We start from the raw sequence: 25867 nt of genomic DNA, 5'->3' as shown, positions 1-25867 counted from the left end.
TTATTTCTAAATGTGTTTGTTGAAAAATAAACGCTTTAATTGGCAATAGCAGTTAATTCACATTCACGTTAATATATGTTTTGGAGGAGTTTTCCCTATTTTGAATGCACTATATATGTAAAGATTGTTTGAAATGAAATAGCTATTATGTCGTATTAAACTTTTTTTGGTGACTGATTTTCTACTTTTAATTGAGTGATTCATAGCAGTATCGGGAAAATTTGAAATAAACAATATTCAAAAATGAGTTTAGATAAGTAATACACACATGTAACATAAAATGAAATATTCAAAATAAATCTTTTACATTAAGTTGATATAAACTTTAAATCGATGTTTTTATATATCTTATTAACTTCCAATCTGTCAGACATTGTCACTGTTAAAGTCAAATCGATATAACTATTGTTTTGATACAGACCACATTTGGGTTTGAGGTCGAGATATAATGATTCACGAATAACATGCAACATTGCAAAAATTAATATATGTGCTTTGCTGTAGATCGTTACATTGTAAATGATCACTTTGTTGAATTATTTTAGATAAAATAAATCCACCTTCCTAATGTAAAGTGTAGGTAACCGATTTCTCGTAGCTTATGTTTTTGATGTTTTTATTTTTTTTTTACATACCTTGACACACTTTCGTCTCAGGATTCATCTCATATCCAGCTTTACATTGACAAATTTCGTCAACGCAAATCCCGTTATACTCCAGACAGTCATTATCCTCAGAACATGATATATTCATAGCTGTGATTTGAAATAAGAATTTTTTTATTTAACAGAATATAAATATTCGTTTATTCGTTTGCAGCAAATTCTTTCATGGATTGTTTCATAGTTGTATTCCTGAGGTTGATTTTTATCATTACAAAGAAATAATGACAATGTTGTTTCATATTCAAACAACATACAAATATATCAATGTTAAAACATAATAATGACGATGATGAAATATATATCATCAAGATATTGGTCATTGTGTATGTCTATTTCAAACGGGCAAGTTCGCGTAACAACCTATGTTTAATTTTCTGCTTCATCCATTTATTTTATATCTCCATGATAAAGAAACTTCTAATTCATTTATTTCAGTTTTCATGTTTGCTTTACCAATTGCTCATAATCGTGAATGTTGTTACTTGAGCCCGTAAAATACCAACTGCTGAAAGTGAGTACAGGCATGTCAAACGTATAATTGAAATTAAAAATTGAAATCGTAGAAAAGAGGACAAAATATTTGTAAAAGAAACAATCTAACATTAAAAAAATAAATACATCACATTCACAGTCAGTAAACAACGTTTTATTGCGTTTACGGTGTTATGAACACAATTATATACATTTCATCTACACTTTAGAAAAGTCATATAGTGGTACCGTCGCTGACCGTTCTTCTCAAAGTACACTTCCTTAACTATGGAATGATGCGGTCACTTAAATAAAGATCATTCATGAGTATATGTTGGATATATTGATATCTCTTAGTACTACTTTTTCAAACGAAAAACCTCATTTTTATTTCTTGAAATTTCGATTTTGAAAAAGAAGAAAAAGTATTCCGTAGCAGACTGGTGCGGACTTTATACAATTTCTTATGTTTAAAGAAAGATTTATTTGTTATAAACGTCAAAGATCTTAAGTGGCAAAGAAATAACATTATCGTCATAAATCTGTTCTTGGTTTGTTTAAGTGACTTGATAAAATTGACCAAACTAGGAACATATTGCTGAAGTTAACTGAAAAAACTACGTTGGAGACATATTGCCTGTGAATTGATTATTGATAAAACTAAGTATAGAGCGATGATGAAGTATCTAAGCTAGGAGGGTAAACCTGCTAGACAGATTGAAGATTGAGTGACTAGTAATCTTCCCGTTCTTAGTTAGCCTCTGTTACTGTCCCAGAAAACACTGACAGCGTCTTTTATATGGTCCATACATGACATACTCAATGCCGAACTACACTGTCTAAGGTACATCAAACATGACTTTTCCAGAATGTTTTCGGATGACATGATTCAATCGAGTGCAGCCTAGTCCTTTCCGTTGACTCTTTGATGACACCCAGCTATACCATTATGATCCGAAGTGTAAACAGTAATCAATGGAATGGAGAATTGCCATATCGTTAAAACACGAAGTCGATGATACAAGCGCAAATATATTCATTGACGCCAATCAATGGTACAAATAATGGATTTAATTGTTTACTGATATGTCATTTATCTTTAGTTCTCTCTCTCTCTCTCTCTCTCTCTCTCTCTCTCTCTCTCTCTCTCTCTCTCTCTCTCTCTCTCTCTCTCTCTCTCTCTCTTTATGTAAGATTTTTTTCCGTTTATTACATTTTATATTAAGTCTTTTTACGTACATATGCAGTGTGTGTGGTTTTCCCCTCGATATCCGTCCCCTTCGAACCCTTGTTTACAAACGCAATGATCAAATTCGCCATTCTTCTCTATACAGTCAGCGTTTTCATCACAAGTGTGAAAGTCGTGAAAAGAACATGTATTATTTTCTGCAGCGTCTGTAAATGCAACAATGATAAATATGTTAAAAATTTCATGGTTCACAATCTTCTCAATAAAATCAACATTCCATGTGTGCACGATATTTCGGAAATGTTGATGTGATAAAAACGAAATATTTAGTTTCGTTACTAAAAAAATGTTTCCATAAATGTCGACTTTAGTTTAAATGGAATGAAAAATAAGATAATATTGAGACAGCTGAATTAAAAACTGGAAATCAGATAAACCAACTGAAAAAGATGAGTTGACTACCTTGCCCTAGAAGAGCTTTTTTTCTGCTATGCGCTTGTTTTAATATTTTCCTTTCCAATAATTGCGAAAATAGACACTTTCAATGAATTAAAAAAAACCGGTTATTACGGGAATATTCGAATCATAAAAATATACTTTTATGAGACTGATGTTACATTAAATTAATAAGAATAATCACGTTTAAAAATAGCAAAAATGACAAGAGGACTCAGATGAAACAAATTATTACATAAAGAAGTAAATTTGACAGTATCCAGAGAAATGCTATGCTAATCATTGCTGCAAGTATTATTAAGTAAGTATGACGTATAATTATAATTCGATCACCATTGACTTTGAAGCACGAAAAAAAATGCCAAATATCTAAAATATGTTTTCATTGCATAATCACATTTCTTATCTTCATACCACTAATTTTGTTACTTTTCACTTATATGTAAAATCAATTTCGAAGGTCAATCGTCATGAATATGAAGTAGGTTTTATCCGCATGTTAATTGCAGAAACACGAAAACGAACAACAACAAAATTTCAGAAGTCAATAATCCATATCATAAATGATTTTGCATTTGCATTACATGTTGGCTGTTGTGCTAAATATAACCAACAAAAATCAGTTTTCTCCGGTGCTTTTCTTATTGCTATAAACACACGGACGAATGGACGAAAACAATTTATATGCTTTACTTATGTCGTTCATATCATGAAAATTAATCGAAAAATCAAAGATATTTCAGATTGGCGTAACTCTAGGCAAAAAATATTCAAAAACCTTCTTTATTTCATGATTCAACTCTTCAGTGGTGTTCTGAAATTTTAAGGCTAATTTTATATTTTTTTCAAATCAAAGAGTATGAGGTATAATCCTGTAGTGATAGTGAGGTCTGGGATACTTACTCGTGACTCCTGCTACTACCAGAAGCAGCAGCAGGGCGGAGCTGTAGGTAACACTGAAGGTCCGGATCTCCATCGTCTGGGTACCCGGTCAACAGGCTGAAAATACAGGGAATGGGTTATAATTCTAATAATATTTGCCAAATGATACAATCATTAAGTACATTATTTTTGTCTTTTGATTTCATATCATAGCAAGTTTATGATGTTACAAAACGAATAACCAAAAGGTGAAAATCGACATGTAGATTCAAATATCCGATTTACGAATGTTACAAGCTTTTTTCAAAAAGTCTGATAAGTATTAAGTGAAAGATTCTTTTTAAAGTACCAAAATCATCTTTATTATCAAATCGTTCATTGCTTGCAAAATGACAATGACATCACCCAAGTGCATTTGATGTTGATGGCATGAGAAACGGTAGTGTTAAATCTATACCAGTAATCATGATCTGACTTTACTTTGAAGTAATTTGAACAAACAGATACATGTAAATATCCCTATATCAGCGAAATAATCAATATCATGTCAACAAATAATACCATTTGATTAAAATCTTAATGCAGATGAAATATTTCCGAAACTTTTACAGAAATATCCTTGTCATCTCACTGATTCTTACCAAATTTGAATGGACTCTTGTAACATTGATTTGAGATTATTATCTCTTTGCTTCATCATGATTTGCAACGTATACTTATTTTAAACAGCAACAGGTTCTGACGACATGTATCGGCTGTGTTAACTAGGACATCCATAATGTAATAGATATATCTTAATACTAACAAAATGTCTATTTATCGGATGAATAACTGTTAAATAAATCACACATGTTATCGCGTTGTAGATGTATATAAGTACTACAATAACACGTAACAATAGCATCCGGATCTGAGGAACAGATGTTGGACAACACGTTACCATCATCCACTGACAGGAGATTATAAAGAGCGTTCTGTGTACTGTAAAATCTGTTCAGTCAGTGGTCAGTCAATCTAATACAATTCATAAATCATTAAAATTTAGGAGTGAACAACCGGCCATATTTCATTTCGACTGAATGAATTTAAGTAATTTTCTTACCAAATTAATATATATCTTTTGAAAGACTCATCGGGTTGATAAAAGACATACGGGTGAATTACACTCTCTAGTGTAAATATAGGACACAGTAAGGCCCAATAATAAATAAACAGCATGTACGTATTACTCCTCAGTGATGTTGTGGACCAAAAGGATTAAAGGAGAAGAAAAACTGTTGAGGAAATTACAATTGACGCTGTTCTGAATTATCTGATGAATGAAAAATTGCGAAATGTATTTAATTATGGGCTGATGCACCTCCCCATCCTGACAGTTCAGAATATACACATGTACTTGACACTATTCTGAAATTATCTGATGCATGAAAATGTGAAAGTCATTCTGGGACTGATGCACTTCCCCGTCTAGATTGTTATTTTCTTTCTATCACTTTGGATTTTCGTTAGTCGTCTCTCAGACTTCGAAATGTTTGCCCCTACCATCACTGACGAGATCAAGAAGGACGAAACAGCTGTATATTTCATTGCAATTTAATTCATTTTGATCTACTCTGTCTACCTTTAAATTTAAAGGTGATATTCACGTTTGTGTCCTTTGTATAATTTTCAAAACATAGAAGATCAGGTCACTTACATGATAATTTAATAAATTCTTACTGTTTATATTAAATAGTATAAGATTAACAATACATATAGTACATTCGATTGGGTGTATTGGTAAGATATTCTAACAAAGTATACGCCCTCCCATGGATACTTTCCATTTTGCATCGGTATAGAAGGGATCAAATTAGTGCACCCGAATGTACCTTAACATGAAGGTTACTAAATATGAAGGTTACTTGACCAGGATATTCTATGACAGTTGCCTAGCCTGGATATTCCTGTGATTGAAGGCTATCTGATATAAAGTTTACCTTACCAAAAGGTTGGCTTACCTAATTATTATCTTACAACAAAATCAACATACCTTAAAATAATCTTAACATGAATGTTTACTTATGTGAATTTATTCCTTCCTGAATGTCACCTTACCGGAAGCTTACCCTACCTGATGTGTAATTAGTCATGGGTATATCTCTTATGAAATGTTTATCCGGTTTTATATTTATATGCAGCTTTTAAAATTTTTCATAATAGTCAATGAAATGTTCTGAATAATCTTAATGATAGAACTAAGAGGTAAATTATCATGGAGCTGATGTGAATTAAAATATTTACCGCCTTGTAAACAAATCTATACCATAATTATATTAAAATAATGTAATAAGGAAAAAGTTATCAAATGTCTTATATATTGAAATAGTACAAGTGGTTTGGTGTTTATGACATAATGGTACTCTAGTCCTTTTCCAACTCCCTCTTTTGTCCATTGTTTATTAGTATAAAATAACAATAAAAATTCGCTACATTCCCTTAACTTTTTCTGTGTTTGCTATTGAACAAACGTATAAACAAACCATCTGCGACCCCTATTAATCAACATGTATATATGTCGCATCAAATCCATGAACTTATACATGTTTTGTTCGTTACAAAGCTCCTTAATACATGAGTCCATAATGTTCAGAGCAGACATGCAGACACTTTCAGCATGTTCGATATCATTTCTGTTTCACTCAGTGAGGATACTAGGATGATTTCACCAAAAGAAGTATATTTTTGACAGACATAAATATTCTGTCAGCAAGACATGTTTATCCAGGACGGTTTCTTTACAGTGGTCTTATTCATCACTTTAGGATACAGTAAGTTGTGAGGTAAGTAATATTGTAGTTTGTTAGATTTGTTAATGAAACTTCCATTTCTAGACCTAAGTTTAACCTTTGCTTTATTCAATTTTCAACAAGACAAAGTAAAATCAATTATACATTGTATAAAAAGGAAAACAAAACAAAACAATTGCTAGGACATGTAAATTTGTTAACCGATACGTTTTGATATGTAAAACACTAAAAGGTATGAAGGTATTTGAATCGCAGAACAAAGGAAAACAGAAAAAGGGGGCGGCAAAGTGGGCGGAAGGAACCAGGAATGTATGATACAACAAAATACTATAATTAGTATGTGGAAAGGAATCAGAATAATATATTGTAAGCTTACGTATCTTGGCGCACTTCATTTTTAGAGCGAAACCGAATGATGAATTGGCGCGTTCACAATACTTGCCAAAGAAACATAGAGGAAAGTTTTCAGCACGAAAATCACTCAATTAAGATAACTTCTAAAATATTAACGAAATAACAACAAGGCTGTAAATAAACACAAAAGTATATTGAAAATGCGTTGTCAAAATAATATGTTTATTACCACTGAATATATTGTAATTTTTTATAATATTTCCAAACATTGAAGTTGTATGCATGCGAATCATAACAAACCTCACTTTTTACAAATATTTTTTTTATAAATTTAAGATGTAGCGGTTTTGTCTGTTGAGATGTCGCAATCATGTGATGTTTCCCACAATCGTTTACCATTGATTCATTTAGTTTTGTGAATGTTAATCTTACGATTGTCGTCTTAGCGATCCATCTAATATTCCCTTACCATTAATTGGTATATCCATTTTGAAACTATAAATTGTGTTAAATTATTTCCAGCAAAAACACACTTTGGCGAGATACCTGTATGTCGTCGTTAATTCGCAAATAATAATTTAAATGCAATTAAAGTGTCATCATATTCTCAAGTCTTGCTCGTAAAAGTCGCAAATATTGTACCTCCTGTATGCCTTTTAAATTTGTTGTAAAAATATTTTATTTCCAAATAAATACAAATCTAGAATTTTCCTCTCTCGAATATTTTTTCGAATCAAAATAGCATGGCTATAAAATTAAATAAAATTAAATTAGAAATGTATGAAAAATGTAATCTTTATTTGTATCAAAGTACGTTTTTGTCATTTCCATGGCCTATTTAGATTATCAGAGTATCAGATTTTGTTTCTTATCTGATTGTCGTAATAAACTCTGTGTATATATATGTCACATGACTCGGTTATATTTGTCGTTAATATATCTTCGCATGAAGGTACAAAAATCGATATGCCCTTCTTTATTCACTATACATATCTAATGATTATAACTTCACCGAATCGTTATAAGAAATTTACAATATGTTCAAACTCTATTCCTATGAATAACAAAGAGATTACAGATGCTTCCGTTATTCCCAGAAAACTACATAAGAGAAGTATATCAAGCATTTTTGTCATTGCTATCAAACAGAGCGGTTATTGTGTCTGATAGGTTTGCTTCAGCTGATAACAATTGAGCTCTGTATGGATTAACCGCAGAAAAATTAACCCCTTACCCACTATTTGTTCCCAGTAAAACGTAAGTTTATCTTAACAACAACAGCTGGTAAACCTCGTCATAGAAATATATCATTTGAAAAGACTTAGTTCCTGCTTCTGTCATATACAATGTAATTTTATGAGCGGACGATCTGCCAACCAGCTATTGTATCTTGATATCTCCTTTCATCACAGCGGTGTCGTTGAATTCATAACCCATAACCATTGTTAACTTAAATCTTTGAAATAGTTTTTATTTTGAAAAATCGACTGCAATTACCATTTTTTTTATGTATAGGTGCATCACGGATATCCGTACCGATACAAAAGCAGTTTAATTTTTTGATGGTTGAATCGAATACGACCGTATAACAGGTTGAAACTTAATCCATTATTTATTTTAATTTATTTTTATTCTGGGATTTTTTAATCTGTATTGTAATTTTCCATTGCCAACCGACGTGTTTTTAAAAAGCGGCTCTCGTTTTATGAACTGGGGAATTTGGTGTTATATACATCTTATATAGATACCGAAAATGCTAGTCATTGCGGCTCGTATATATCTCGTATGTGTCCGAGGAAGTTTCTTTCATTCATACTTTGCCCCTGTTTCATCGCTCTCGAGTTAGAATTTTGGTTTTATTGAAAAGCCATTTATTTTTCTGGGTTTATTTACGCATTCTACAGCGAAAAAAATGGGAGGATGGAACATGGAGACATGACCCCAATTAGCAGTTCAACCACATGCGATGAATCTTCATGTATGATTGAAAGGGGTTTAAACACATACATTGATACGTTACAAAGTGAAATACAGTTCTTCTCTACGTCCTTGCTATAGAAATATACCTGCCTATTATCCGAACATGATCTATCTCGGCATTTGGCCCAGGGGGTAGATGTGTAACAGCTGGCCTCCAATTAATATGAACAATCACACGCATCGATCTCGGGTAGACAATGTACGTCAAGTAAACTAACGTGAACGGAGATCCATAGTATGTGTTAACAAAGATCACAAGGGGAATGAAATATAAATTAAACCTATCATATCTTTTTTTTTCTATCTACATATATCATGTATCATAAATTACACATGTTATACTTAATGGCTAATTTTGACGTGTCATAATTTTTATGTTTAAAGGTATTTTTGTTTGATCATCAAATTACCAGGAGTAACAGATAGCCAGTATTGTTTTCTAAAAGACTAACAAAACAAAATGATTTGATTATTTATATCTAACATTACTTTACGGCCAAACACATCGTCGAGCAAAGGTTCATCTTCCCGGTATCTCTGAAATAACACATTTTCGTGATTTATTGTTTACACGAATAACCTTGAAAAAATAACAGGAGAATAAACCCAGGTGTTCTGGAAAAACGAGAGCCTTTCTTTTATGACGATATCTACCATGTGAATCTTATAAATTGTTGCTAGTAAGTAATGTCACGTTCTCATAATGAGGATCGTGTTAATAACAATGAAACTAACGACAAGCAAACCCGACTAATTTCACTTCAAACAAGGAAATAAGACTGTTTTACAATAAGATCACGGTGGCGACCATTGGAATTTGACTTTTTCTTTATGAACTGGTATTTTTTAAAACTATCAACTGTAATATGTAAACATCGTAGAATATTAACAATATGGTAATTGATAGTGAATTTTCTCTGTAATTTTACATGACGCACATTGTAACAATATCAAATACTGCATGCGATGAATTGCTAAATTTGGTTAAATCACACTTTGAATTGGATCCTCGAGGGATATGATATATCTATGCGATAGCAATCCCTTTATGACGAACATCGCCTCCTTGTACGAATGCGTCAATAATGCGATACTTTGTATAAGTAGCTTCTTAAGAAAAATATGCTACGACATCAACTTACTTATATGAAATTTTAGATGGATATATAATATAGCATAGCAGCTAATTCTGATAAGCAAAAGATATTTTATCTTCAACATGTAATAAAAATCACCAATGTCACTCTCATATAATAAACATTAAAGTTAACGGTTACCCTAAAATACCCCAAAGATATCGTTATTATTGTGTATGAAACAATATATAGACAAATGCCTTCCATATATCCTGCACAATAAAACTGTTGATATTATCTACCAGCGGTCACACATTGTGCCGGGAAACCCGATTGACCAATAGGTTCCTGACAATATTCGCACAAAGATAGGTTTTTGAAAATATTCGCACGACTTGATTGGATCAATCCATCCTTTAACATCACGTATTCAATGACAAAATTATACCTATTTATATATTTCTATACAAATCTGAAATTGATCAATATGTTTGTACATCTACAAATACAAAGGTCGAACGCGATTGATGTCGTGTCAAGGCTGGAGAAATGATTTAACTGTAGACAAGATATGATATACAATAAAGTTTCGTGTACATGTACTTAAGATCACGTGTATGTTGAATTCAGCAAAATGTAGACATACGTCACTCTCCGAATAAGGCGCTGTGACGTTAATCACCATGGCCATGAGAGACGGAGGGAAGATAAAGATATTACAGATTAAAAGCTTTTCTTTAATTGTTAATTATAGCCCTTAGCAAACGATATCAAAATCCCAATACACATTTATTGAATTGTCGGGGAAGTCTATCCTCCCTTCTGAATTGTTTATCACACTAAATATTCCTCAGTCGCCTCCTAGGTTTCAAAGATTAGAGAGATCATTGCCTTCACATCACTGACAAATCTTAGAAGGACAAAACTTCTGTATGAAGTAGTTAATATTTTGGAATTGCAACAGAGAGAAGCGATATAATATTTTTTTTCCGGATGGGCTTGCCCTTAAATCCCCTAGCGGGCTACCATTACGCAATTTAATGAATCTTGCCCGTGGCTGGGATGGTAAATATGATAGCACAACAACGCATCAACTTTCATACTAGGCGTACTAACGTCACAGCCTGCCAAAAAAGTGTAAAATGATACTTCGATTTTTACAAGACCGATTAAACTTTTCAGGAAAAGCAGGAAACAATGTCGAAGTATGATGCAGATATTCTGCTATAACATATTACTATAATTGAAGACACCAACTCAGGAAATAGGTACTAATTACATAACTTTACACACAACCAAAGGGAAAAGGTTGACATATGAAAAGAAGAGGTAAAAACCTCATCTGCATTTTAGATACTATAACCTAACAATTCCCTTCATGGGAAGATCCGAGTGATTGGTGTTTCATTCCCGGTTTGTGAGTCAGTGTCACAAAAACCTCAGAAATGGACCGGTTTGTGCTACCCTGAAAGTGTCCATGGTCTAGGCACTTTACCCACATCATACGTCGGGCTTTCCGCATGTTGTTCAATGTGGTAGTCGCCAAGTATTGTATGAACACCCCGCATCAAAATGAGTCTAACTGTTCACGGGGGATAAACCCAGCAAGCAAATAAATACAACCAAAATGAACGATTCATTTGGCTAATGATGATATGAGAAGAGGATGAATTTATTTATCTATTCTTAAGAAGTAGTTCTTAAAATGTAAAACCGTATTTCCTATATTATCCCATTTTTTTTTTTTTTTTTTTTATCAAATAAGACACATCAAGTAAGATATGTTATGAGTTGATGGCAGTTTGTTAAAATCATTGACAATTTTATCGTTTTTGCATCATTTCTAGCGTCTACTAATTAATAGGTGCTTTCATAAAAAATCTAGATGTATGCAGAATGTTTTACAACCCACGCTAACCCAACAAACCTGGACCATCTCCATTTGTCAATATTTGTTCTTAAACATATTTTGTGATATCTTTAAACAATCTGAATCGTTTAGATTGCAACGTTCGTGTAAGTGCATAATAACGAAGTAACACTATACACAATATCGAACCGAACGTTTGTACAGATGTCGCGATATAGACACTGGAGTGTTCAATTTCTTAAAAGTCTACGTAAGTTATTTCATATCAAGTAAAAAAAGAACTACTCAAGTAGATGTACATGGAACAAGAGATTTATTGTCATCCTTGACAAAGATTTCTTTTTTATGAATCATCGCATTCAAGAGTTTGCTATAACACAAATTTATAAAACTATAATAATACATTTCGAAACAATATGTAAATGGAAACTGCACCATTCAAATTATACCATTGATACTTTCTATATTCTATGAGCTCACATTATCCAGAACTATAGAAACAGCTTTCAAAATAATAGTTTAGTTTAGTTTAGTTTAAACATATTTATTGCCAAAATAACATAGACAAGAGGATCGGGCACAAGTTATTACAACATTATTTAAGAGAGAGAGAGAGAGAGAGAGAGAGAGAGAGATTAATGAAATATTCTCTTTCATATAAATCTATTGAAATCTATTGCTGGTTTTTATAAATTTGTGTACCCGTCTGAAAATATCAATGTTATTTTGCAATGGTAAATCAGGATTACCCGACAATAATAAGTCTACATCGACTTCAATATCTAGGTTCAAACCCTGAAACATAACAAGTCTCTGGTGTCTATAGAGCGGACATTCCAAGAAGAAGTGATAGGCATTTTCACAAGGAAACCCACATGAACAGAAAGGACTATCAACAATATTATATAATAATAATGATAAACAATAGTTTTTGGGTGGGATTTTTTTTAGAGTTTTCTGCATCAGAAATACTTGTGAGCAAGCACCCTTTTTACATATTTTGGCAATTTAAACCATAACTGAAATATAGGTATAACTACAATGCATATAAATTATGACATTTAGTTCTCTACTTGTCTGGTAAAGAAATTGATCATTGTAGATATCTTTATAATTTCACTAGAGGTGAAAGTTGTTTGGGATTTTTTTTTTTTAGTTTTTGATGCCACCTGGATACGTACATCTCAAAATTCATTTTTAAAATACTTTGAAATGTAAATAACCTGTGTTCATCCTGACATCCATCATCCATATTTCCATAATTTTATTTCATAATATTTTGTTGAACAGATCTATGTATAAAAGGAAATCGGCAGCAGGCAAATCTTACAGAATTCTTCTCCATTTTTTTAAATAGGCAGTTACTGCTTTTAGCAAGTATTGTCAAAGTACATATCGTTAGACGCTAAAGATGTTTCAATCTTCAATGTTACTACAGTCAGAAATTTCAATGTTCAATAAAAATTGCTACAAAGGTCATTCCATAAGTCTAACTAGAACAGAAGGACAACACAGACATATTGCCCGTTGCATAGTTGAAAAAAGGCATAAACTTGTAATGATATTGGCATGAATGGAATGATATATTCAATAAAGACACCCAATATTTGTAATGTATTACTTTAAAGTGTATTACTTTTGATATTTATCTTGATACCATGTTAATACCTATGGCGCCAATGTCAACTGTTACAGTTATTGAACGTTTAAAGTTATCAGTACATTGACATCAAAAGAACATGAACAATTAGAAGCCGATGTCTCTCAAACCATAATGAGATCTTACGTAACTACACACAAAAGCTAATCTGACGAACAAAGATAACAATTGAAGTATCGAACTCATGTAAAAACTGCGAAAAAAGAGGTTTTGAAACAATTCTTTAATATCGACTAGAAAGAAGACTGCCAGACAGCGTGGCCTGGTGTTCCGTTTTAAATTCATATGAAAGAATACATCTGTGATGCATGAAATGCAAATCAAGGACAGGTTTGTGTTGTGCATTGTTAGATTAATTGCATATTTACACAAAACAACCCTAAGGTTTAGAGTTAAAACAATTATTTTATTTCAAAAAGTAATAAACTCGGTGGATATGTTTCTTATCATTAAAAACATTTATGACATAAAATTATCTACAAGTTATGACTTGTTTCTCAAAAGTCTTGTATTCATTAGCCTAATAAAGCAATAAGTACATGTGCACCAAGTATTAAAAAATACGAGAAATGCAATGAAGCAGATACGAATAACATTCAATCTAAAGAAACATATTGATGAGTGTATCCATGACACTACAAACAGGCTTGTCAAGTTTCAGCGCATTCCGTAAAGGTGAACAATATTCGCTTACTAAAATCAATTTGTATACCATGCAGGCATGCAGAATGTGAATATGATATTTTTATTATATGCATTACACAGTACCCCAATGTATTAATTAATTTCGACAGTAAGGTAAATATATCGTTTATTTATATTTTATTCCAATTGTAGGTATTTATTTATCTATTTATTTATATAAGTTTATATTGATATATACTTATATTTATAATTTTGGGGGAAATCATTAAAAGCGTACATGTGAGAAACAATCTGTCATCTCATTATTTCTTAAGTCAAAAGTGAACTTCTTTCTCAATATCATTTTGTAAAAAAAAACTCTACACATGTACGGAGACCGAAGGACCTAGCTCTATCGTGGATCTTAATATATTTGTTAGAAAAAATAGCCAAAATTGAAAATTGAAACTTCCTACTTAAATTTATATTGAACAATATTATCTCATCATATGTGAAAAGAAACTGAGCAAGTTACAGAATTCAAAAACATAAACTTATAACAGGAAGCATGAAGCAGCTCTATTCTATTGCATGACTGATTGTGTTTTCGTGTTTAGTTTAAGTTCACGGCTATGGATGCTGCAATCATAAACAGTCGAAAATTTACCGTTTTGATCCTACATGACTTTTATCATAGACAATTAATCAAAAACGCTTACATTGACAGTATTTCAGATCTACAGTGAATGGTGATTTGAAAGACATATCGATTGATCGGTGTCAAACACAAGAGAATAGAATTAGCTGTTCGCCGTTCACATGTCAACGACCTTTTCCCCAGAGGTAGGTACAATTTATTTGTGATTTGAATGATCTCAATATGCGAAAAACGCTTTATTTCAAAGCAGAAGCAGGCATCACTTGTTATATTAATAATCATCACAAATTATCACACACGAGTGTGAATAGTCTCATTACACACGCGTGTATATATCATAATAACAAAATGTTGTAAGTATAACTATTACATAAAGGTGTTAACGTTATTACTACAAACGAATGTGATTACAATTATTACACACGGATAGGCATATAATTATTACACACGGCTATGAATATAATCATTACACACGGATATGAATATAATTATTACACACGGATATATAATTATTACACACGGATATGAATGTAATCATTACGCACGACTATGAATATTATTATTACACACGGATATGAATATAATTATTACACACGGCTATGAATATAATCATTACACACGGATATGCATATAATTATTACACACGGATATGAATATAATCATTACACACGGATATGCATATAATTATTACACACGGATATGAATATAATCATTACACACGGATATGAATATAATTATTACACACGGATATAAATATAATCATTACACACGGTTATGAATATAATTAGTATACACGGATGTGAATGTAATCATTACACACGACTATGAATATTATTATTACACACGGATATGAATATAATCATTACACACGGATATGAATATAATTATTACACACGGATATGAATATAATTATTACACACGGATATGAATATAATCATTACACACGGATATGAATATAATTATTACACACGGATATGAATATAATTATTACACACGGATATGAATATAATCATTACACACGGATATGAATATAATCATTACACACGGTTATGAATATAATTAGTATACACGGATGTGAATATAATCATTACGCACGACTATGAATATTATTATTACACAAGGTATGAATATGCTTATAACATACCGATGTAAATATAATTATTATACACGTATATGAATATAATTATCAATGCCAGGAGGAATTAAACAATCATTGCATGTAATGACTTTTTACACTTACAGATCAGAAATCATATGATAGGTTTGTAAAAGTATCTAAAAAAGATGTATATTTAAGAATTGCAGCTATATATATATATATATATATATATATATATATATATAATAATGAAAACAAGAAACTGTTGCGGAGGTAAGAGATATTCAATATTTACAAGCTGTGACTTCTCATATCGTTGCCCTGGAATTATCTTTTTCCGTGAAACGTTACGTTACATGCTTAACAATGTAGTTACATGTACTTACATAAAAAAACCCACAAATACAATTCACAGGCTAGCATCAGCAGTAGTGTTAAAACCCCTGTTGTCAACTGTTTAATGCTTTCAAACAGGCATTTCCATACATAATTTATCGTAAAACACCGTTCTGGCGTATAAGGTCACACGGGAAATAGATTATATTTCAACCCCATGAAAACTCATACGAAGACTACCAGGAGCTGAATTTTACTACTCATTCGTTTCGAGTAATGAAAATAATAATAATAGTAAAAAAAAGATAGATAAAATCATTTTTAACTAAAGTTTTACAATTTCAGAAGCGTCACCAGTCTGTTTAAAATTTACATTTAGCGATCGGTTACATGTATTTCTGTCTGTATTCAGTCGTTCCACCATGACATTTCACTAATATACACGTCACTCCTTACCTTTTTAATATACCTCTACAATGTTATGTGGTTTTCTTTCACCTTTAAATTACGTTTCCATACATTCCTATATCTAAAAAAATTATTCACGACAAATGGAAAAAAGAAAATATCAAATATGTGAACATGATCATAATCCAACATTAAATTAAATAAAACCGGGCAGTATCTAAAGACAAATATATATTCATATCATTATATATATGTAAATTTACACCGAGACTCCTGAAAAAATGCAAAGAAAAATAAGACCAGGTATTTCGGAACAGTAAGTGTCTTATGCTTTATTAACGACACCCAATATGTAAATTTTGGTTAATCCAAGTAAAGTATTTTTAAATATTACATCAATAATATTTAATTTTACCGGTCCTTTTCAATTCAAATTTGAATTTGAGGAAATGTTCCTCTGTCTTTCTTTGCTTTCCGGCAACCGAACATAATATACTAGAGAATACATGGTCAGTGCCTTAAAATATCAGATATATTTTGTCTTTCTGTCCCGAGACAAAATAAGGCATATAATTTTAAAATTGATTGAAAGTCAGATTATCAAAGCTTCAGTAGTTTTGATCTTCAATCTTTGTTTACCTGCCGTTGACGTTACTCTGAATTTTGCCTGATGCCGTACGCCAAAATAATTTCTCCGCGTAGAAATGTAGTTCTAAACATCAAAGAAAATGACAGCGAGTTTAGAATACATATGTTACATACATGACTGCCGAATACAGCAGAAATATATGAGGCAGCTGTATTACGACAATGGCGATGCCAGTTACAGGATAAATTCAAGTATTCACCTCTGAACTCGTCATTAAAAAGTTTAAGTTTTTCTTCTACAAATATCTAAGCTCTTTAAAGACTTGATTTATTTTCTTCTACAAATATCTAAGCTCTTTAAAGACTTGGATTTTTTTTCTTCTACAAATACTTCAATTCTCTTTTAAAGGCTCGACGAGGATGTGAGAGTCCGACAAAACATCACATTAAGCATTTAAAGAGGAACCTGAATGGTGATAGGTTCGATTTTCAATGGATTTGTTGTTGTATAAGAACAAAAATGCCGAAAACCGCATCGAAATTCGACCATCCGTTTCCGAGATATATCCGTCTAAACGCGCCGATTCACACCTGCTTCGAGATGTTAATCAAGCAAGCGATCAAATTACCCTGATTTACATCCGGGTATTGGTGACGTCACCAGTGGAAGCGCGTTTTGTCCTGTCACCTGTTACCCGTTTTGTCGGAGGTCTATGTGCAAGTTCTCCTGTCTTGTTTTCCTTGCATTTTCTCAAAGATATGGAAAGAATATAATCGATTGACAAAGGAGACTGATAAATTGACTAGGATTTGTATATTACATCCACGATTTTGATTGGCAATGTTAAATTTTAGCAGCCTTTTTCACTTCACATTCGCAAACATTCGCAAACATTTGAAACTATTCTATCTAGTTCATATCTTTATCGCTTTTTCCGGCCACAATTCACCTTCATTCTTAAATTCGTTACACAACACTGTACGGATTTACCTTGTGATGCTTCTCCTTCAACATCCATTCATAGATATGTTTGCATGTCGTTAGTGAGAATGATAATAGATAGTACAATATAACGTTCATTTCCATAATGTTTGTGTATTCTGAAGTGGTCGTACCTTCCGGGTTTATTTTTTGTCGTGACATTGATGGATACGAAGGAGAAGGTGTCTTAACCTGAGGACATATGGGACCAATAGAAGGATTGCACATCTTACGTGAAAATGTATTGATTCTGCGATTAAAAGTGCATCTGTTTCCTATACGTGGTCGTTAACACGTAAAACTAATAATACCAGATACATTTAACTTGTAATTTTCTGCTTCACTTACCGATCGCTTCCGATGATCACTGCCGATCTTGGTCAGCTTAGACTGGTGGTTGACACTAGGCTTGGAAAACAGATATCTTACCTGATCCAAAATTACATGCATCTATTTACTTATCAAATTTTCATCCGAAAATGTCTAAAGCTGTCCTGGTTATCAGACTGTGAGTGTTTAACTCACACTGGTGGCCCGGAGGTTTGCCGTAAATATATAGTTCATGTGTACTAGACTTTTGATTCTCAATATTTACCTTCTAGACTTCAATTCCTAATGTCCATTTGATGCAAATGTATCATTTAGTTCTCCTGTATCTAATTCTGAATTCGCATTCTTGTTGGTCCTTCGAACATCCTTCTCATATTCTATCTTTTGTTATCGATTATTACTATTTCATATGGCGTGTTTCCGGGTATATTTATTTTTATATCTGAACATTTTAAGAAATAGAATATAAATGTTATATCAATTCTTATTGATATTCTTCCTATTTTGAATGCATTTGGTTTCGGGTTACCATGTATTACAACAAAAGCATAAAAGAATCCCTAATAAATCACATCATTAATTAATTATTCAAAGTTGAGTATGCATTGCAAAAAAGCTAAATGCACGGACTGTTAAAATCATAACAAAGACATGACAATGTTATATATTGCAAAAATGGTCAACAATGGAGTTTAAAGCCCAGCCTAGCTTCTGACATATTTTATAGATTTTTGTTTTTAACTTACTACTAAGATTACATGATGCATTGTGGCACTGAATAAATCCAGTGAGAGATTATAGTAGACTTATAGTACGACATACATATTTTGATTGATTACGTTTCTATGTAAGATTAATTTGAATCGTTCCACTTACTTGTACAATCGTCAGGACTCGGACTATCGTCTTGGTCAGTAACTTCTCATATGACAGTATTTACTGATAAACCCCTACACAAGTAGTGGCAAATTGACAATTTTCTTCATAGAAAAAAATTGTGGGCCTATTTTAATCAATTTATTGAAGCATAAGTAAAGCACAGCTGGCGTCGAAAAGAGCCTGACAAAGGCACTACGTCACGCGAAATCTTCTCCTATTCTTCTTAATAAGACTTGAATCACAGATGGGATGCTTCAGGAATTCCTGTACTGTCCTTCAGGTGTCCTTAAAACAGAACAAACGTCTAAAACAGTTTGTCCGAATATTAACTTAACGAACATAACGGCATATTTCTATTCATGGGTAAATAACTATGAATGCAAAACAAGGGACGAAAACCCTTCAGTCGTACAACAATATGGCGACAACATTCCAGTATAACACATGGTGATTCCTTTCTCTTCTAAGAGAATATAATGTGTATATAAAAATCAAAGAAACGTGTCCAGGGAATATAAAAAAGCCCAATTCAAAAGAAAAATGTTGGAGATTTTCAAAATCAATTTAACGTATATCAGCATATTTCTATTCATGTTGTTGTTGCTTTAACAATACGTAAGCTCCTTTACGCTTAACACCAGTTACATAAAAGGATTAAAATGTAAACCAACATCAAATTATATCACAACAGGTACCATTATAGAAAAAGGTTTTACAGTTTCTACTTACAAATTCATAAGGTGTACTAGAAGGGATTCTTTCGGTTGCTCGATGTTTTAATCTCTTCACACTGCGCAGAAGTTTGTCAAAGGGAGATATATTCTTTTGTTAACAATTTATTCGATAAAGACTTTTTTTCTGAATACAATACATTTCGCACAAAACACAAAGTCACTAACATTACCAAAGGTTGGATCATGAACTCGTGAATAATGAACAGTGTCACGTTACAAACTTCTCTACATAACACATTCCTTCGTTTTGTCGTATTTTTAAGAGATAAAAACAGTATTATGTAATATGTGACGAAGATTAATGAATCGTATTTTGTTGACAGTTTCGATTCTGAACCGCGTTATATCTGCCAGTATAACTAAAAATCTCATCTTAACCAATGTTGAATAGTATTATTACAACCACAAAAAGGGAAGGTAAAATCGCAGTTCAAAGTTGATACAGTGAAATGTTTAAAGCTCTAAGACAAAGGAAAACAAGAACCTGAAGAAAAAGACATGTATTCTGAAGGGGTATATATTTCAACACCAGCTGTAACTCCCATAAAGTCATCGAGAGATAATGTTCAAAAACCATACGATTAATTCAACGATTAACATGAGAAAATAAAGTCATTCAGGTGTCTCTTTCGTCACGAGTAGCAGCTACAGAACCGCAGAGAACATCTAATTAGATCGAGAAATCGTCTTCGTCAGCTACAGAACCGCAGAGGACATCTAATTAGATCGAGAAATCGTCTTCGTCAGCTACAGAACCGCAGAGAACATCTAATTAGATCGAGAAGTCGTCTTCGTCAGCTACAGAACCGCAGAGAACATCTAATTAGATCGAGAAGTCGTCTTCGTCAGCTACAGAACCGCAGAGAACATCTAATTAGATCGAGAAACCGTCTTCGTCAACACCTGAAAACTTACCTACTTTGTAATGAAATGCACAGACGTCGACATCGAAGCTCGTGAGCAGTGAATTGACAGGGACGTGTAAATATTTATTGTTAAGGGATCAGTCAGGTTACATTTACGAAAAGGGAAATTCACAGTAAACACCGAACTCGACATCCTAGCTATAGACGTAGGTGGTTAACTGCCTTATTCGTCATGCCTTAATATGCAGGTTAGCCGCTAACGAAAAGTCTGTAGTCGATGGGATGGGTTGTTTTACCTCTAAAAAGTTAAACGTCAAAACATATTGGATAATGATTTAGGAGGGAAACACTCTGTCAAGTGAGTTCTATCTCAAATGAGATGTTCTTCTGCTAGTATTTATTCGCCTGCCACCGAACACAACACACATTACAGTTTTATGCAATATCCAAATACTTTTGTAAAGACTGTTAAGAAGTTTTTTTCTTTAAAAAAAAGTCATTGGTCAAAGATCTGTATCGCTGTTTACGATTAACGGAAACAAAAGAAGACACATAAACGGTTAAATGCATGGTGTTGTATGGAGTTGTCAGTCCGACAAAACATTAAGTGCATAAGGGAGCTTGCAATATTGACAAACATATTACAAATCGGATTGTACATCAGTGATGCTGTTAGGTTTAGACTGATATTTCAAATTAACAAATGTCTACATCAGTAGTTCTTTGATTGAGAGTACCAATATATTCTTAAACTCCTTACACTTGGGACGGCTTCTTACCTGTTGCTATCAAGCAAAGGACATTTATTTATCACGAAACAAAAATACTGTGTCTGTCCTGTTATGGTAAATGATAGTAAAAGTTCAATTTCTATAAATAATCGGTTCTCTTTTTGAGAACGTGTAATTATTTAGAATTACCTGGATTTGGATAGCGTGCTTCGCCGATAATTGTATTATTATACCTACAAGGAGAGAATCATGACCCACATCGAATGTCAACGAGTTTAAGCGATTGATTTCTCTTCATGCCCTTGCTTCATTTTGATATGAATAAATATAGCAGAATTATTGATGATAAGCTTTTTCTTATGAAAGATCTTAGCGATTTTTGTAGCAATGTACTTAACATCAAAATAATTCAGAAAAACTGGGAAAGATTAATATATATTGATATACAATACATTCATATTGGGTTTCATCTCAAGCATGTACTTTTGATGTTTGATACAGTATCTTGTAAAAATAATCAGCTGTTACATGATGAAGCAATATTGCATTACGCCTAGGCAAGTGTAAAATGCATACATACCGCATGTAAAACAGACTACCATGTTAAGTATAAAAGGCCTTCACATAGCAAAATGTTACAACGGTTGACGAGTACATTTAACGACGACCTAAACGTAGATGCAACAGACAATAGTTTTGTTAAAATGTTACAGTACGAATACTTATAATTTCGGTTGTTTATTTTCTGCCTTCTGCTATATATTTTTTTATTTTGTTATTTCACAAACAAATACTGGGGGAATTTTATGATGAGCCGTATGTCTTCTGGCTTCTTTTCTTAAAAACTAAAAGACAAACTTTAATTAAACTGTAAACGATTGTGTATGAGCAATGCATGTAGAATATTACAGTTATTTTCGCATTAACAGAAATGGTTGTTATCGTGTCTCATATTGACGAAAAGACAGAATGCTCGTTAACTAATGTGTGTACTCAGTAGACATCCTGTCAGGTTTTAATCATTTATCCTCTTTGTTTAGAATTTTAACAAACAAGATATATAGTCATTAAGTAATTCTTTTCCTTCAGCAAACCAAGAAGTAACTCCAGCAAAGATTTCTTTAAAAACAATATATTGAGCTCATTACTTATTGGTAACAATATTTCACAACACGAAATGTACAAACAATAAACGAATTAGATAATTGGTAATCAGTAAAGTGCTTAATACATCAATAATTATGATTGAAAGGAATTCTTTGAACAAATGTATTTTTCCATTAATTAACAATCGTTGCTGACGTATGATTTTATTTGTATGTGTTATCAATTAAACAATCATGTAAGCGGATGTACTGACAATGTGCTAAACCAATCGATCAATTGAACAAAATCTTGTCTGTTTCTTTAATCCATCCTGTTTCTTAAGATTTATTTCAATCATCACACAACATGGGTTAAGTTCATGAAACGATCATACGAATTATTATAAAGCTGAAACTTTTGAAATGTAAGATAAAAAAGGTGAAAGCAGACGGTAAAAAAAATTGAGATACTTTATTGTGTTAAGATACACGTGAATTCCGCCTATAAACAGGAAACATGATGCAGGTTCCATGTGGTGTTTCATCAATATCTCGTTTTTATTTACTCAGCCGGTCAGAATATTACACGTCCTAATCGTTAACGACACGTAATACAAAATTTAGGAGATGTTTAGTCACATTGTCAATACTAACAGGACAATAAAGTCTACACAATGCGGCTTTGATAATTGATAAATATTCTGTTGTTAAAGCGCCGTCAATTCCTTTTTTCATATAAATCATAATAGATATCAACTGTGTAATATATATGATGCATCGAATTTTAAGATGAGAGATAAAGACACCAAAGCGGATATAATTAATTTAAAAAGATCGTGACTAATAGAATAAAAAAAACTGCTTTATTCGATTTTTATATTTCATGTATGAGTTCGTATAAAATCATATCAAATAAAATATTGATAAAAGACTAGGTAATAATCCTTCATTTTTTTTAATCTTCTTCAACGTCAGTACATATATGGTTTCATTGTCGTATGGCTTTGGTACAGCAACAGCCTGGTCATGGTTGTTTCTGTCAATAGAGTAAGTCTGTGCATGGGTTCTCATCTGTAGACAGTATGCACTTATCATGCCTTTCATTAAATAGAACCTAAATGACACACAAGAGATTAGCATTTTTTAATATAAATATTAAGAATACAGCTTCATTCTAGGAATAATGAGTAATGATCAAGGTTTTAAAATTTTGAAACCTAGGAGGCAACTGAGACAAATTGAGAGTATAAAAAGGTCAAACTGTGAAGGTGTACTAATCCATAATTAGAAAGTTAATCCTTCGCGTGTAGAGTTTCCATAGCTATGTAATTTTATACAAACGCCTAACTAAGCTATGTTATATATATATATATATATATATATATATATATATTGATTCCTATCTTCACGTGTAGAGTTTCCATAGCTATGTTATATATCCTAATTCCTATCCTCACGTGAAGAGTTTCCATAGCCATGTTATATATCATGATTCCTATCTTCACGTTTAGAGTTTCCATAGCTATGTTATATATCCTAATTCCTATCTTCACGTGAAGAGTTTCCATAGCTATGTTATATATCCTAATTCCTATCCTCACGTGACGAGTTTCCATAGCTATGTTATATATCATGATTCCTATCTTCACGTTTAGAGTTTCCATAGCTATGTTATATATCCTAATTCCTATCCTCACGTGAAGAGTTTCCATAGCTATGTTATATATCCTAATTCCTATCCTCACGTGATATATCATAAGTTTCCATAGCTATGTTATATATCATGATTCCTATCTTCACGTTTAGAGTTTCCATAGTATGTTATATATCCTAATTCCTATCTTCAGCTATGTTATATATCCTAATTCCTATCCTCACGTGACGAGTTTCCATAGCTATGTTATATATCCTATGATTCCTATCCTATCACACGTTTAGAGTTTCCATAGCTATGTTATATATCCTAATTCCTATCCTCACGTTTAGAGTTTCCATAGCTATGTTATATATCCTAATTCCTATCCATGTTATATATCACGTTTAGAGTTTCCATAGCTATGTTATATATCCTAATTCCTATCCTCACGTTTAGAGTTTCCATAGCTATGTTATATATCCTAATTCCTATCCTCACGTGACGAGTTTCCATAGCTATGTTATATATCATGATTCCTATCCTCACGTGACGAGTTTCCATAGCTATGTTATATATCCTAATTCCTATCCTCACGTGTAGAGTTTCCATAGCTATGTTATATATCCTAATTCCTATCCTCACGTTTAGAGTTTCCATAGCTATGTTATATATCCTAATTCCTATCCTCACGTTTAGAGTTTCCATAGCTATGTTATATATCCTAATTCCTATCCTCACGTTTAGAGTTTCCATAGCTATGTTATATATCCTAATTCCTATCCTCACGTTTAGAGTTTCCATAGCTATGTTATATATCCTAATTCCTATCCTCACGTTTAGAGTTTCCATAGCTATGTTATATATCCTAATTCCTATCCTCACGTTTAGAGTTTCCATAGCTATGTTATATATCCTAATTCCTATCCTCACGTTTAGAGTTTCCATAGCTATGTTATATATCATGATTCCTATCCTCACGTTTAGAGTTTCCATAGCTATGTTATATATCATAATTCCTATCCTCCCGTTTAGAGTTTCGATAGATATTTTATATATCCTAATTCCTATCCTCACGTTTAGAGTTTCCATAGCTATGTTATATATCATGATTCCTATCCTCACGTTTAGAGTTTCCATAGCTATGTTATATATCCTAATTCCTATCCTCACGTTTAGAGTTTCCATATATATCCTAATTCCTATCCTCACGCTATGTTATATATCATGATTCCATCCTCACGTTTAGAGTTTCCATAGCTATGTTATATATCCTAATTCCTATCCTCACGTTTAGAGTTTCCATAGCTATGTTATATATCATGATTCCTATCCTCACGTTTAGAGTTTCCATAGCTATGTTATATATCCTAATTCCTATCCTCACGTTTAGAGTTTCCATAGCTATGTTATATATCATGATTCCTATCCTCACGTGACGAGTTTCCATAGCTATGTTATATATCCTAATTCCTATCTTCACGTGTACAGTTTCCATAGCTATGTTATATATCCTAATTTC

The 25867-nt window shown here is 32.3% G+C and overlaps 1 protein-coding gene across 1 annotated transcript in view; it reads right to left on the bottom strand.

The window, feature by feature from the left end:
• Positions 1 to 3757, bottom strand: part of LOC132551782 (uncharacterized) — a 53601-nt gene extending 49844 nt beyond the window's left edge. Inside the window, exons 1-3 of the mRNA XM_060215926.1 lie at positions 3685 to 3757; positions 2376 to 2531; positions 636 to 755 (exon numbers count right to left, since the gene is read on the bottom strand). Of these exons, the coding sequence (XP_060071909.1) occupies positions 636 to 755; positions 2376 to 2531; positions 3685 to 3757 (349 nt within the window). The remainder of the gene's footprint in view (positions 1 to 635; positions 756 to 2375; positions 2532 to 3684) is intronic.
• Positions 3758 to 25867: the final 22110 nt, after the last annotated feature.

This window comes from Ylistrum balloti, unplaced genomic scaffold, assembly GCF_031769215.1.
Source record: "Ylistrum balloti isolate Yb309-2 unplaced genomic scaffold, AGI_CSIRO_Ybal_v1 Utg370214, whole genome shotgun sequence".
NCBI classification, from domain to species: domain Eukaryota; kingdom Metazoa; phylum Mollusca; class Bivalvia; order Pectinida; family Pectinidae; genus Ylistrum; species Ylistrum balloti.
The sequence above is the reverse complement of the archived record's forward strand: the minus strand, read 5'-3'. Positions and strand labels throughout refer to the sequence as shown.